The 12,403-nt window shown below is 41.4% G+C and overlaps 1 protein-coding gene across 1 annotated transcript in view; it reads left to right on the forward strand.

Annotated features, from left to right (window-relative positions):
- GatB (glutamyl-tRNA(Gln) amidotransferase subunit B, mitochondrial) overlaps window positions 1–12,403 on the forward strand; it is a 28,680-nt gene that overhangs the window by 14,533 nt on the left and 1,744 nt on the right. The window contains exons 10-12 of the mRNA XM_080277588.1: window positions 3,021–3,154; window positions 3,718–3,844; window positions 5,996–6,085. Coding sequence (XP_080133714.1) covers window positions 3,021–3,154; window positions 3,718–3,844; window positions 5,996–6,085 — 351 coding nt within the window. The remainder of the gene's footprint in view (window positions 1–3,020; window positions 3,155–3,717; window positions 3,845–5,995; window positions 6,086–12,403) is intronic.

Raw genomic sequence — 12,403 nt, forward strand, 5'->3', positions numbered from 1 at the left:
GAAAGGAAGAGAGGAAAGGGCAAATGCCCGAGAGCAGCATTGCATCAAGTGAGTGAATAGTGAGTGCCCCCACCTACCACATCCCAACCACCCCTTGGATATAAACCTGCACCATCTCAAGCCAATTGGCATGCCGTAATTCCCCACTAAACCACCAGGTGCCATAATTTGGTTATATGATTACCACCTAGCATAGTATATGGTTTCCTGGTGTACAGGAAACCATTTGGCTTTTGTACAAATGTTTAGCCCTTGAAACTAGACTTTTAGTAACCCATTATTGCCTTTAGTTTCTCTATACTTCCTTTTTGTTAAATGTATAATAGTGTTATGTTCTGTTACTGGAGAGGGATGCTTTCTAGTGATGGCCCAGTACTGAGTAACCAAGTGGCTCTGTTTCCTGAATATACAGATGTCCTTCAGTTCCCTCCTTGTCTCCCAAAATGAGAATGGTGGACAACAGACAGGCAACTTCAGCCTGCAGTCCAACAAGGTCACATCTAGATGAGCTTGGGACTGTAACAAAAAATTACAGGTATAACATTGTTAAATACAGTTCATCCATCCATCCATCATCCAATCTATTTATTACTATAAAATAGTTGTGCACCGTGTAGCCTTAAAGTACAACTATGTTGAATTATGCACCCTTTTTATTTGTAAAACAAAGAAATATACATATACTGTATTTTTAAAATAATTTCTGCTTAGTATTAATGTGAAAAGTGTTGTGCACACTAAATGTTCCTTCACTTGATTAAGGAATTGTATAAAATATGCAAAGTGTTAGGTGGGGACACTCACCATCCACTCACTTGATGTAGTGCTGCTCTTGGGTGTCTGCCCTATCCTCTCCTTCCTTCATTCCTTCCTTTCTCTTCTGTCTTTCTCTCTCCTTCATTCTGTCCTCCTCCTTCTGCCTGCGGGTGACTTTATACTCCCACATCTGTCTTTCTTTTCTTCATTCTTTCCATTTCCTTCTGCCTATGGGTGACTCCACACTGAGTGACAAGCCAAATGGTTTCCTGTACACCAGGTAACCATTTACTTTGCTTGGTGGTAACCATATAACCAAACTATGGCACCTGGTGGTTTAGTGGGTAATTATGGCACACCAGTGAGACTGAGCCAGTGAAGGCTTATATCCAAAGGGTGGTTGGGGTTTATTGTTCACGTAATGCCATTCAGGGATGAGTGAGGCCGGTCACTCTCATCTTAAATGTCAGGACCAACTTGCCTAGCCCCGGGTTTCTAAGCTCCTCATGGGACAACATTGGACTGGATGATGGATGGATGGATGGATGTGAGACTATGGTGTGGCATGAAAATGAAAAGTCAGGAGTGAGAGCAATGGACATGGAACTGCTGAGGAATGTATGTGAAGTACAGAGTGTGGCTAGGATACGAAATAATGTGATTTGTGAAAGATGTGGATTGAGGAAGTCTGTGGACACCAGAATCGAAGAGAGTGCTGAGATGATATGGTCATGTGGAGAGAATGGATAACTAGAGTTGTGAAAAAGGTATATCTGAGTGAATTTGAAGGAAGGAGGCAATGTAGGCCAAGGAGAAGGTTGAGGGATGTTGTGGATGAGTGTGTGCGGAAGAGAGGTAAGGAAGTCGGTGAGGCTAAGAGACTGATGAAATGTAGTCGGCTGGATGAATGTTGTGAGAAGGAGTGCATGGTCAGGGATTTGGCATTCCTTTTTAATGTGACAGCGTCCGGATTGACTGTATCAGATACGTTGATGTGAAGCTACAGAATGTGGTGAAAGTTTTTGGCATATCAGATAGAGCCGGGATTCCAGGGGCTTGAATGATGAGTGAATGGAAACGTGGCCCATTGGACTGGGCATACTTGGGCTGTCTGGATGCTGCTACTCCTCACCCTGCCCTAGAATGGGAAAGGAGGTCCAGATGATGGTGATGATGATGATGATGATGACTCAGTGCAGAAATGAAACTCCTGCCAGAATTCCCTCTGCTCCCAGTGCCTGTGTCGTAGGAAATATGAGGCTGCTTTTGCCACAGGATCAGTGTGATGATGCACCCATATCCTTACATGAACACAAACAGAGGAGGTTACCACTTCCTTTTTGTATGCCTCATGTGGTTACCTTTTACAATGCATTAACCCGTCACGTCCCGACCGATTTCGCACCTCCGATACCCCCCAATCCCGAGCTATTTTGGATTTTTTTTTTTTTTTTTGGCTAAAACCTCCGCTTGTGGTGAGAAACATTGAAAATTCATAGAGAAATCGCTCACCTGAGGTTTAAATTATTCGATACAGGTAGCAGTACCTCCTTACCTTACTTGGTTTTCTATCAGGCTGGCTCCAAAGAAAATGAGTTCTATGGGAGGGTAGCTTTTTCACACCACTCCTAAATGGTATTTATTTATTTATTTGGTACAAATTTATATGTAGTACGAGAGTATATTGGTTTTCAAACAGTAAAATAGGCATTATAAGCATTGTTTCACTCACTAACTCATCAGCATACCTGACCTTTTTTGGTGACATTACTTGATCATCATTTCTGACTGTTTCTTCCTCCAATGCTATGTAAACTTTATCCCTCCAGATTGTCATCGATTGAGGAATCACTCTGGCCCTGAATGTCTTTATTGGCCAGGTCACTGGTAACAGGTGAATTGCTGAGACAGTGGTGTGCCGGGGGGGGGGAGGTTATGCGGTGTAAGGCATTGTCCCTGCCTGGCGTCTTGTAGAGGAATAGAGGAAGGTGTCCTGTGTATATGTACCAAAAATCATGCGCGAAAATTGAAAATTGTGCAAATTAGGAACCTTGCAATTGTGCAACGTACCAGTACGTCATTGGGACTGGCAGTTACATAATGTTGCAACGTACCCATACGTTGATGGGACGCCTCGGGTTAAGTACTTTCCATTCTAGGCATACCCTGTACCAGTTTGTTTATCATTATCATCATCATGACTTCTTTGTAAGAACAGGGTGAAGGCTAGTTTGTTAGGTAATGTATTACCTGTGAACTGGCAGAGCCAAGCTGGGGCATTGGAGTACTTCATGGGAGTGATGAGTGAAGTTCATCGCAGTCCAGTACTAATCTGCAACCTACTTTTTAATGATCTCACTCGAATCCTCAACATCATCAATGCAGACATTACATCCAGGTATGATTGATACTTTTTAATGATCTGCTTTGTAAAGAATTATTATATATATTGTATTTTTTGTTATTTATTGAATTGTATAGTTTTAGGACACAATTTTAGTCACTGCCATGGTGGTTGAGTGGTTAGCTATGCTAGTTATGAAACAGCTGGCCTGATTGCAAAAGGGTCCAAATCCTATTTTGGGCAGCTGGTGCCACTTGACTCAGGTATTCAGCTACCCTTTGTGGGTTAAAAGGTAAAATGGTTACCTAAGGTAACACCTAGGGGAGGTAACTGTTTAACACCGATTGTGCAGTGGCCCTGTATCCCAGGATAGTGGGTGATTAAGCCACAGCTGTCTCGTGCCATTTGCCCCCCCCCCCCTTTTACCTTTTTACCTTTTTCCAAGTTGAATGATGCCAGTTGCTTGCACCAAGATTTGAACCCTGGACCTAACAGGCCAACAACTTGATAGCTAAAACCATGAATCACTTGTTACTGTGACCAGAGTTGAGTTGAGAATTGATGCAATATTACTTCCAGGCAAGTGGAAGTTCATTTTAATATTTAAAATATTTCAGTCCTCTCTCACAGTCGGCATTCGGTGAGTTGGTGGACCTTCGTCAAAGTGATTCCATCAGTAGCAATGTAGTTCAGGAGATCATCAAACTTATCTGCATTGAGAAAGATGCTCGGACTCCCAAGCAGGTGAGACTATGTGTTTGCTCCTCCTCTCATATTCAATTGGAGGCTCTTAACTTAATAACCATGTTACCAATCTCATTCTTGAAACACAACCTTGTTTATAAATTTGCCATAATTTTAGCTGATGAACTATACTGTACTACCATCTGTACCCCCATAAAAATGTACCGTAATCATCATCATCATCATCATCCAGACCTCCATTCCCACCCTAGGATAGGGTGAGGAGTGGTAGTTTGATAATAATAATACACAGTTATTTTAGATTTCTGGTAAAATATTGAAGCAGTTGTGCTTGCTTAGGATCTCTACTTTTGATTGCACTGTCTTTAGTGAAATTCCCCCCCCCCCCCCAGTTATACTGCATTTCTTTTTTTGATTTATATTACTGACAACAGGTAACAGCTTCATGTTATCCATTGAAGGTGTAAGAGTATGCCATTAATACATCAAACATAAGTTACCGTACAAACATTATAATTCAGGCTTCTTTCAGCATTCTCTGTCTTAATATACTATGCCCAGATTTTTGGTAACAAAAGGAAATACTTTCCTAACTCTTCAAACAGTTCATTAGATCAGTGATGTTCTATGCCTTCCTGTCATGGCTCCCGTCCTGTCTAATACTTGTAACAATAGCTTGCAAATCATGCAGAACAGTACCCTGCACTTCACCACTGGCTGCACCAAAACCACTACCACAGCTCACTTACACTCGGAAACTAAAGTCTTCCCTGTCGAAACTTCCTTGATATGAGGAGCACACAATTCTGTGCAGCAGCCTGTGCAAGTCCACAATACCCATGTCATTAAATGACAGAGACAGACAACACATCTAGACATATAAAACAGTCACCACACAAACATTATCAAGCCCTCTACAATGACAGATATATTCCAACATTAGCAGTGAAGAAACACTTACGTATTCATTTCATGCCCAGGGCAATACAAGACCTTGATCACAATGCCATATTATAACACCCCCCCCCCCATCCTGGTATCCACTCTAGTAGGAAGTGTCCTTAATTATAGATGATCGTGTTCACCTAGCCAGGCTTAGAGCGGGACATCACCCAGCCCTCCTTAGCTGCCAGCGTAGATGTGGGTTGGGTGGAATCATAGATGACACATGTTTAGCTTGCAGAATAGGACCACACAGTATAACAAACATAATGGAGGACTGCACAGCACATGCCGCACTAAGTCACTGAAACAACAACAGTGGTGTAGGGGAATTATGGGATAACCCCCTAAGGGTGATTGCTTACCTGTGGTCAGTGGGCTGCTCGACTAGACAGGCCGGGGTTGAGCAACTTCAACAACGATGTAATTATACAATGCATACCGTATTTTTGCTTGACATATGTATTAAGTACAGGATTTATGCAAAACTTTCTGTCATGACACGTGTGCCTTGATCACTCTCCTAAAGAGGCATTAATGTTTTCAGTATGAAAAGTTTTTTCTTTGCCAAATAATTCAGTTAGAGGTGGCAAGAATAAGCTCATTCATCCTCCTCCTTCTTTCCCACCCTAGGGCAGGGTGAGTAGCAGCAATGTCCAGACAGCCCAAAATTGCCCAATCCAATGAGCCACACTTCCATTCACTCTTCATTCAAGCCCCCGGAATCCTGGCTCTATCGGATACGCCAAGAACATTCACCACGTTCTGTAGCTTCACATAATCGTATCCGACAGAGTCAGTCCAGACGCTGCCACATTAAAAGGGGTGCCAAAAATCCCTGATCATGCACTTCTCCTCACAAAATTCATCCAGCCAGCTCGATCTCCTGTCAGCTGTGGGGAAAAAACTTACTGATAGGTTAATAGTGTTTTTACCCCTTGCATTGTGAGAGGTCTTTCCTCAGCCAACAACTATTGTCTGGCAGAAGTAGAAGTAAAATCATACCATATGCAGTAAAAAATAATGCCATCCTAGTGAATCTGTAGTCAGTGCAGAAAGAGACAATTATGTGTTACTTGCTTAGATTTTTTTCTGTGAAGCTCACAGTAAGTGGCAAAGTACATATTGAAGTTCCATTGCTTCCTATGAAACTGATTTTCCAGTTCCCATCATTTATAATAGCATTTGTATAACAAATGTTGTGTTATTTTGGAACACATCCCTGACTGCAATCTTAATCCTCCACAGATTGTGCTTGATAATGACTGGATGATGGTGTCAGACAAAGCAGTACTAGACGGCATTGTGGAAATGGTGCTGACAGAGAATCCGAAGATGGTTAGTATTTTTAAATGGTTGATGGTGACTACCCAAATGGTTTCCTGTAACCCTCTATTTACTACTTATGTTGGTTGCCATATATCATCATCATCATCTGGACCTCCTTACCCACCTCAAGGTTGGGTGAGGAGTAGCAGCGTCCAGTTAGCCAAATTTTGCCCAATTCAGTGGGCCACACTTCCATTCACTCATCAGTCAAGCCCACAGAATCCTGGCTCCATCTGATAGGCCAAAAGGTTTCAACACGTACTGTAGCATCACATCAACATATCCGATAGAGTCAGTCCGAATACTGCCATGTTAAAAAGGGGTGCCAAATCCCTGGTCATGCACTTCTCTGCACAAAGTTCATCCAGCCAGCTCGATCTCTTGTCAGTCCCTGAGCCTCCCCAACTTCCATACCTCCCCTCCGCACACACTCATCCACCATATCTCTCCACCTTTGTCTTGGCCTTCCTTGACTCCTCCCTCCTTCAGATTTGCTCAGATATAACTTTTTCACCACTCTATTGTCATCCATTCTCTGCACATGACCATACCATCTTAGTACACCCTCTTCAATTCTGGTGTCCATAAACTTCCTTAATCTGCATCTTTCACGAATCTTGTTATTCTGTATCCTATCCACTCTCTGCACTCCACATACATTCCTCAACAGTCCCATCTCCACAGCTCTTACACTTGACTTTTCATTTTCATGCCACACCATAGTCTCACACCTGTATGTTAAAGTTGGCACCAACACTCCTTCATGTAAGCCTCTCTTAGCTGCAGCACTCAAGACACTGTTTCTCATCAATACCTACATAGCACCAGATGCTTTCCTTCCTTGTGTCACTCTGCTTTCCAATTCTTTTGTACATTTTCCTGTCTTTTCTATCACTGTACCCAGGTATTTAAAATTTCTCATCAATTCCAGTCTCTCTTCATTCACTGTAACATCACACTGGGAGTTGCCTTCTCTCTCAGTAACCCTGAAATAAATACTTTGATGATGGATGGATGGATGGAGTCTTGTGGACCAAGGTGTTCCAGCCTTTATGGGTCTGCAAGTTGATGGGGTGGCTGAGGTTAATTGCTCATCTGATGTCTCTCATAGGTTGTGACTGATCACTCTCACCCTAAATCAGTATCTGGACCAAGTTGCTTATCCCCAGACTCCATGATCCATTATTGAACAGTATAGAATTTATGCTAGATTGATGGATGAATGGTGAAGTGATTGAGCTGTTATTGTATACTTGGAGCCATATTCTCTTGCACTTCAGAGGCTTTTCAGCACCTTGTCCTTAGTTGTTGTTTTACAAATTACTTTCATACTTTCCTGAATGCTCAGTACTGCATACTATTTTAATGCAGTCATAATATGCATTAAGAAGCTTTCCAGTACAGAATGTCTTCTCTTGCTAATGTATTGTATAATTTTGTCATATAAAGGCTCCAACCTTGCCTGCATGCATTGCAGGTCACATAATGGTGGCTTTCCACGCTGCTCGATCTCTGGCAGCCTCCCTATTCAGTCAATTATCCTTGAGGTCACACGATATGACCTCATCCTGGTATTTTTGGTCTGCCTCTTGCAACCTTACCCCTGATGTTCACACTTCTTACCTTCCTCACCCAGTTGTCATCCTCTATCCTCTCACCATACCCAAACGATCTCAATCTTACCATCTTCATCACAACACTAATACATTCAAGTCCCACCCTTCCTCTCAACTTTTCATGCACAGTCCTAGCCCCTCAGGCCTCACATTCATGGACACACTACATACAGTGTATCCATCCAACCATTGTCATTTTTGTATGTTTGAACCTATGACTATCTTCTCCATTTACTGGCCAGGTCTCACTACCATACAGCATTACTGTGTGCCCTTTCAATATGGGCATAGTTTCTGTAAATAACGTACAGAAGAATCTTAACATGTTATATACAGTAGACCCTTGCTAGAAGGGATTAATTGTGGGAAAGACAGTTCCAATAAAGCCGTTAATCCATGACTGTATATCCGAGGGCTCCCCCCAGAGGAGGTATTCGCAGCACATGTTTGAAAATAAATGAATACAATTGCATATTCTAGTACTAAAAATGTAAACTATACCCATTTTACAATAACCTGGCCTATAATTTTTGCCCTTTTGCTGATAATTTCACATCCTTGTCAGCACTTCTTCATGGCTAGTACAGTACCATAGTCTCTTGTTACAGCTCAGCAATCACAATAGGGAGAAGGCAACTTCAGGCCAGGTTGGTGTAAAGGTGGTAGGAAATACATGTATTGCAATCCATTTCACTCAGTTTAATGGACACTGTAAAGAAACTAGTGAAGAAGAAAAAGAAGGAGGTAAATGATCTAGGAAGAAAAATGTATGCAAATTACTCTGAAAATAGGAAGCTATTCTGGAAAGAGGTGCAGAAATGTAGAAGTGATTATGGAAAGAAATGTGAAAGTGTGAAGGATGTAAGTGGTAGATTATTAACCCATGGGGATGAAGTAAGGACTAGATGGAAAGATCATTTTGAAAGTCTGATGAATGGGAGTGGAGAGAGCAAAGTGAATGTTAACATGAGTGGATTTAGGGGTGTACAGAGAAGGAATGCAGTGCCAGGAAATGTAACACTAGCAGAGGTGAAGAATGCTGTCAAGCCTCTGAAAAATGGGAAAGCAGCCCAGGTTGATGAGGTGAATGCAAAGACAATTAAGTGTAGTGGGGTGAGTGGAATGAAGTGCTTGTTATGGATATGTAACAAGGCATGGATGAGTGAAACTGCCAGTAGAGTGGAAAAAGGCAGTGATTGTACCCCTGTGCAAAAATAAAGATTAGCAAAGTGAGTGCAAGAATTATTGTGGCATAAGTCATTTGAGTGTTGTAGGGAAGATATATGGAAGAATTATTATAGAGAAAGTAAGAGAGATATCAGAAGTCCTAGTGAGTGAAGAACAGGGTGGCTTTAGGTGTGGCAGAGGATGTGTGGATCAAATATTTGGAGGGAGACAGACAATGGAGAAAGCGTGTGAGAAGGAAAATAAGGTGTTTATGACATTTTTAGATCTGGAAAAAGCATACAACAGAGTAGACAGAGAAGGATTGTGGAAGGTTTAATGTATGTACAGTGTAGATGGTAAGCTGCTAGGTGTCGTCAAGAGTTTTTATGATGGTAGTGAGATGTGTAAGGGTAAGTGAGCATTTTAAATGAATGGTTCGCGATCAGTGTAGGCTTGCGACAAGGTTGTGTGATGTCCCCATGGTTGTTCAATATATACATGGCTGGGATGATGAGAAAAGTAAAAACACGAGTAATGGAGAGAAGGATGGCATTGATAATGAATGGTGATGGATGGAATATCTCAAAAATGTTGTATGCCAGCGATGCAGTACTTGCAAAAACCAGACAAGGGCTTGGTAGACTAGTGCAGAGTTTTGTAGAGGTCTGTGAGTGTCATGCCTTGAGAGTAAACATAGAAAACAGTAAAGTGATGATTATTTAGAGAGAAGGTGACTCCCAGTGAGATGTTACAGTGAATGGAAAGAGACAGGAATTGGTGAGAGAGTACAAGTACCTTGGTACAGTAATAGAAAAGAGAGGAAGATGTGCAAAAGAATTGGAAAGTAGAGTGGCACAAGGAAGGAAAGTAGCTGGTGTTAAAAAGGACTTTATAAGAAACAGAGGCTTGAGTGTTGCAGCTGCACGAGGCTCACAAGAAGGAGTGTTAGTGCCAACTTTAATATACAGATGTTAGGCTATGGTGTGACATTAAAATGAAATGTCAGGAGTATGAGCATTGGAGATGGGACTGCTGAGGAATGTATGTGGAGTACAGAGAGTGGATAGGATAAAGAATAATGTGATACATGAAAATTACGGAGTGAGGAAGTCTGTGGATACCAGAATCGAAGAGAGTGCACTAAGATTGTATGGTCATGTGGAGAGAATGGATGACAATAGAGTGGTGAGAAGGGTATATCTGAGCGAATTTGAAGGAAGGAGGAGGTGAGGTAGGCCAGGAAGATGGAGGGATATGGTGGATGAGGTGTCAGGAAGAGAGGTATGGAAGTTGGTGAGGCCAAGGGACTGGCAAGTGTGCTGGCTGGATGAATTTTGTGCAGAGAAGCACATAACCAGGGATTTGGCACCCCTTTTTGACGTGACATCATTCGGATTGGCTGTATCTGATAGGTATATGTGAAGCTACAGAACTTTGGTGAAATATTTTTTGGCCTATCTGATGGAGCCAAGATTTCGAGGGCTTAAATGACAAGTAAGTGGAAGCATGGCCCATTGAATTGGGCAAACTTTGGCTGCCTGGATATTGCAACTCCTCACCCTGCCCTAGGGTGGGAAGGAGGTGTGGATGGTGATGATGATGGTGATGTTTATTATAGCCAGTGAAAGTCCAGTGGCCTTCTTGCTTTCCATTAAATCCGATATTTGATATAGTATGAACCATTATAGCAAGGGTCTACTATAGAAGTAGACTGAGTATGAAGTGCCAGTGCAACTTCCTGAGTTAACGAGATAATGGCCGTAATGGCTATATCCTTTAAACTTAATTTGTGAAGGAAAAACAAACCCCTAATATTTAAGGGTCATTTATAAAAGGCCCGTGGGTATTAGATGTGATTAGCTTGCATCCCACATTGCAGATTGCACTCAGCAACAGTGTAGAGAAGCTAGACATACTTTGTATTTGTCACATGCTTCAGAATTATCATAAAAGTTTAGGGACATGCCTTCCTCCTTGCAGTTTAAGCCTTAGTGTTATGGCTGATAGAATCTAACTGTGAAAAGCTTACTTTTCCTTCAACACCTCTTCTCATCTGCTGTTTTTTCACTGTTCTTTATTGTCACTCATAATTTGGGGGAACTTTTGAAAAAGTGCTTGCAGAGAACCCAAAGATGTTCTGTGTAGTGTCATTATGGATGATGAAGTGAACATTTTTGATGTCAAACTGTGGAGTACTATTTGCCTTAAACACGTACTTTTGCATTAGGTACTGTGACTTTGCCTGTTCATAATTCTCTCTCTCTCTCTCTCTCTCTTTTTTTTTTTTTTTTTTTTTTTTAATAAGAAAAATGGATGTAAGCCACTCAGAGAATAGGAAGTAATATTGGAAAGAGGTATGAAAAAGTAGGACTAAGGGTTATTAAAAAGTGAAGTGAAAACAAGGAAGGAGAGTGGACTCTGCTAACAAAAGTGAGAGAAGTAAGGAGCAGATGGAAAAAATATATTGAAACGTGATGAATGAGAATGGTTAGAGCAGAGTGGTGGTAAAAGGATTAGATTTTGTGGTGCTCAGAGAATGAATGTGGTGTTGATAATGGGACTGTTGCAGAAGTGAAGATTGCTGTAGAGAGGCTGGAGATTGGGAAGGCAGCAAGTGTAGATGAGGTACCGTATATTTAGAAAATAAAATATATACAGTAGTGGAGTGAGTGGAAGGTGTTAGAAGGCCTGGATGAGTGAAATTGTACCACTGAAGTGGGAGAAGGCTGTGACTTTTTGTAAAAAAATACTTTCTGTATGACTCAAATGAAGGCAGAAATTGGCTTAGGATAATTCTGCTGAGTGTTTTAGGAATGGCACAATGTATGGAATAATGATAATAATACAATAATACTGTTGAGAAGGTAAAGAAAGATAGGGGATGAACACAGTGGTTCTAGAATTGACAGAGGATGTATGAGTCATGTTTGCACTGAGGCAGATAGAGAAGAAAGCATGTGAAACGTATGTGGGATGTCAGTATTTAAGGCCTCAAATAAAGTATATGATTACATGAATAGAGGAAATTATGGAAGGTTTTACTGAAGTATGGTGCTGACAGTAGATGAATGTGTGGTAAATGTGCGAGACAGTGAGGCATGGAAGCTGAAGAAGCTAAGAAACTGACAGTGCATTGAAATGGTTGGATGAAGTACATACAGAGATGCACATAACAAGGATTACACCCCTTTTTAACTAGGAAATCAGCAGAGTACCACAGATGTATGTGAAACACATCTGTTAAGAAATACTGTAATATGTTGTGACAAAATAATGCTTTTGCATGTTAGGTGGAGCCAGGATTTTGATGACTCAATTGGTGTATGAATATACTTGTAGTAGGCCAGTTTCACAGGTCTTTCTGTTTGATAGTTCTCATTCTTTTGTGGTTTCTCTTTCTTTGTTTATGGACTTACACCATTGAACATTTTCGTGCTTATTCTTCTAAGACTGTGCTTTCTCTTTTCTGTTGCAGGATCATATCCCCCCCCTCTCTTTTTATTTGTAGAGGAAGGAAAGATGATTAGTGGTAGATGGGAGCACT

This window comes from Coenobita brevimanus, chromosome 70 (assembly GCF_032717465.1).
Source record: "Coenobita brevimanus isolate Jiangsu-jjx chromosome 70, ASM3271746v2, whole genome shotgun sequence".
NCBI classification, from domain to species: Eukaryota; Metazoa; Arthropoda; class Malacostraca; order Decapoda; family Coenobitidae; genus Coenobita; species Coenobita brevimanus.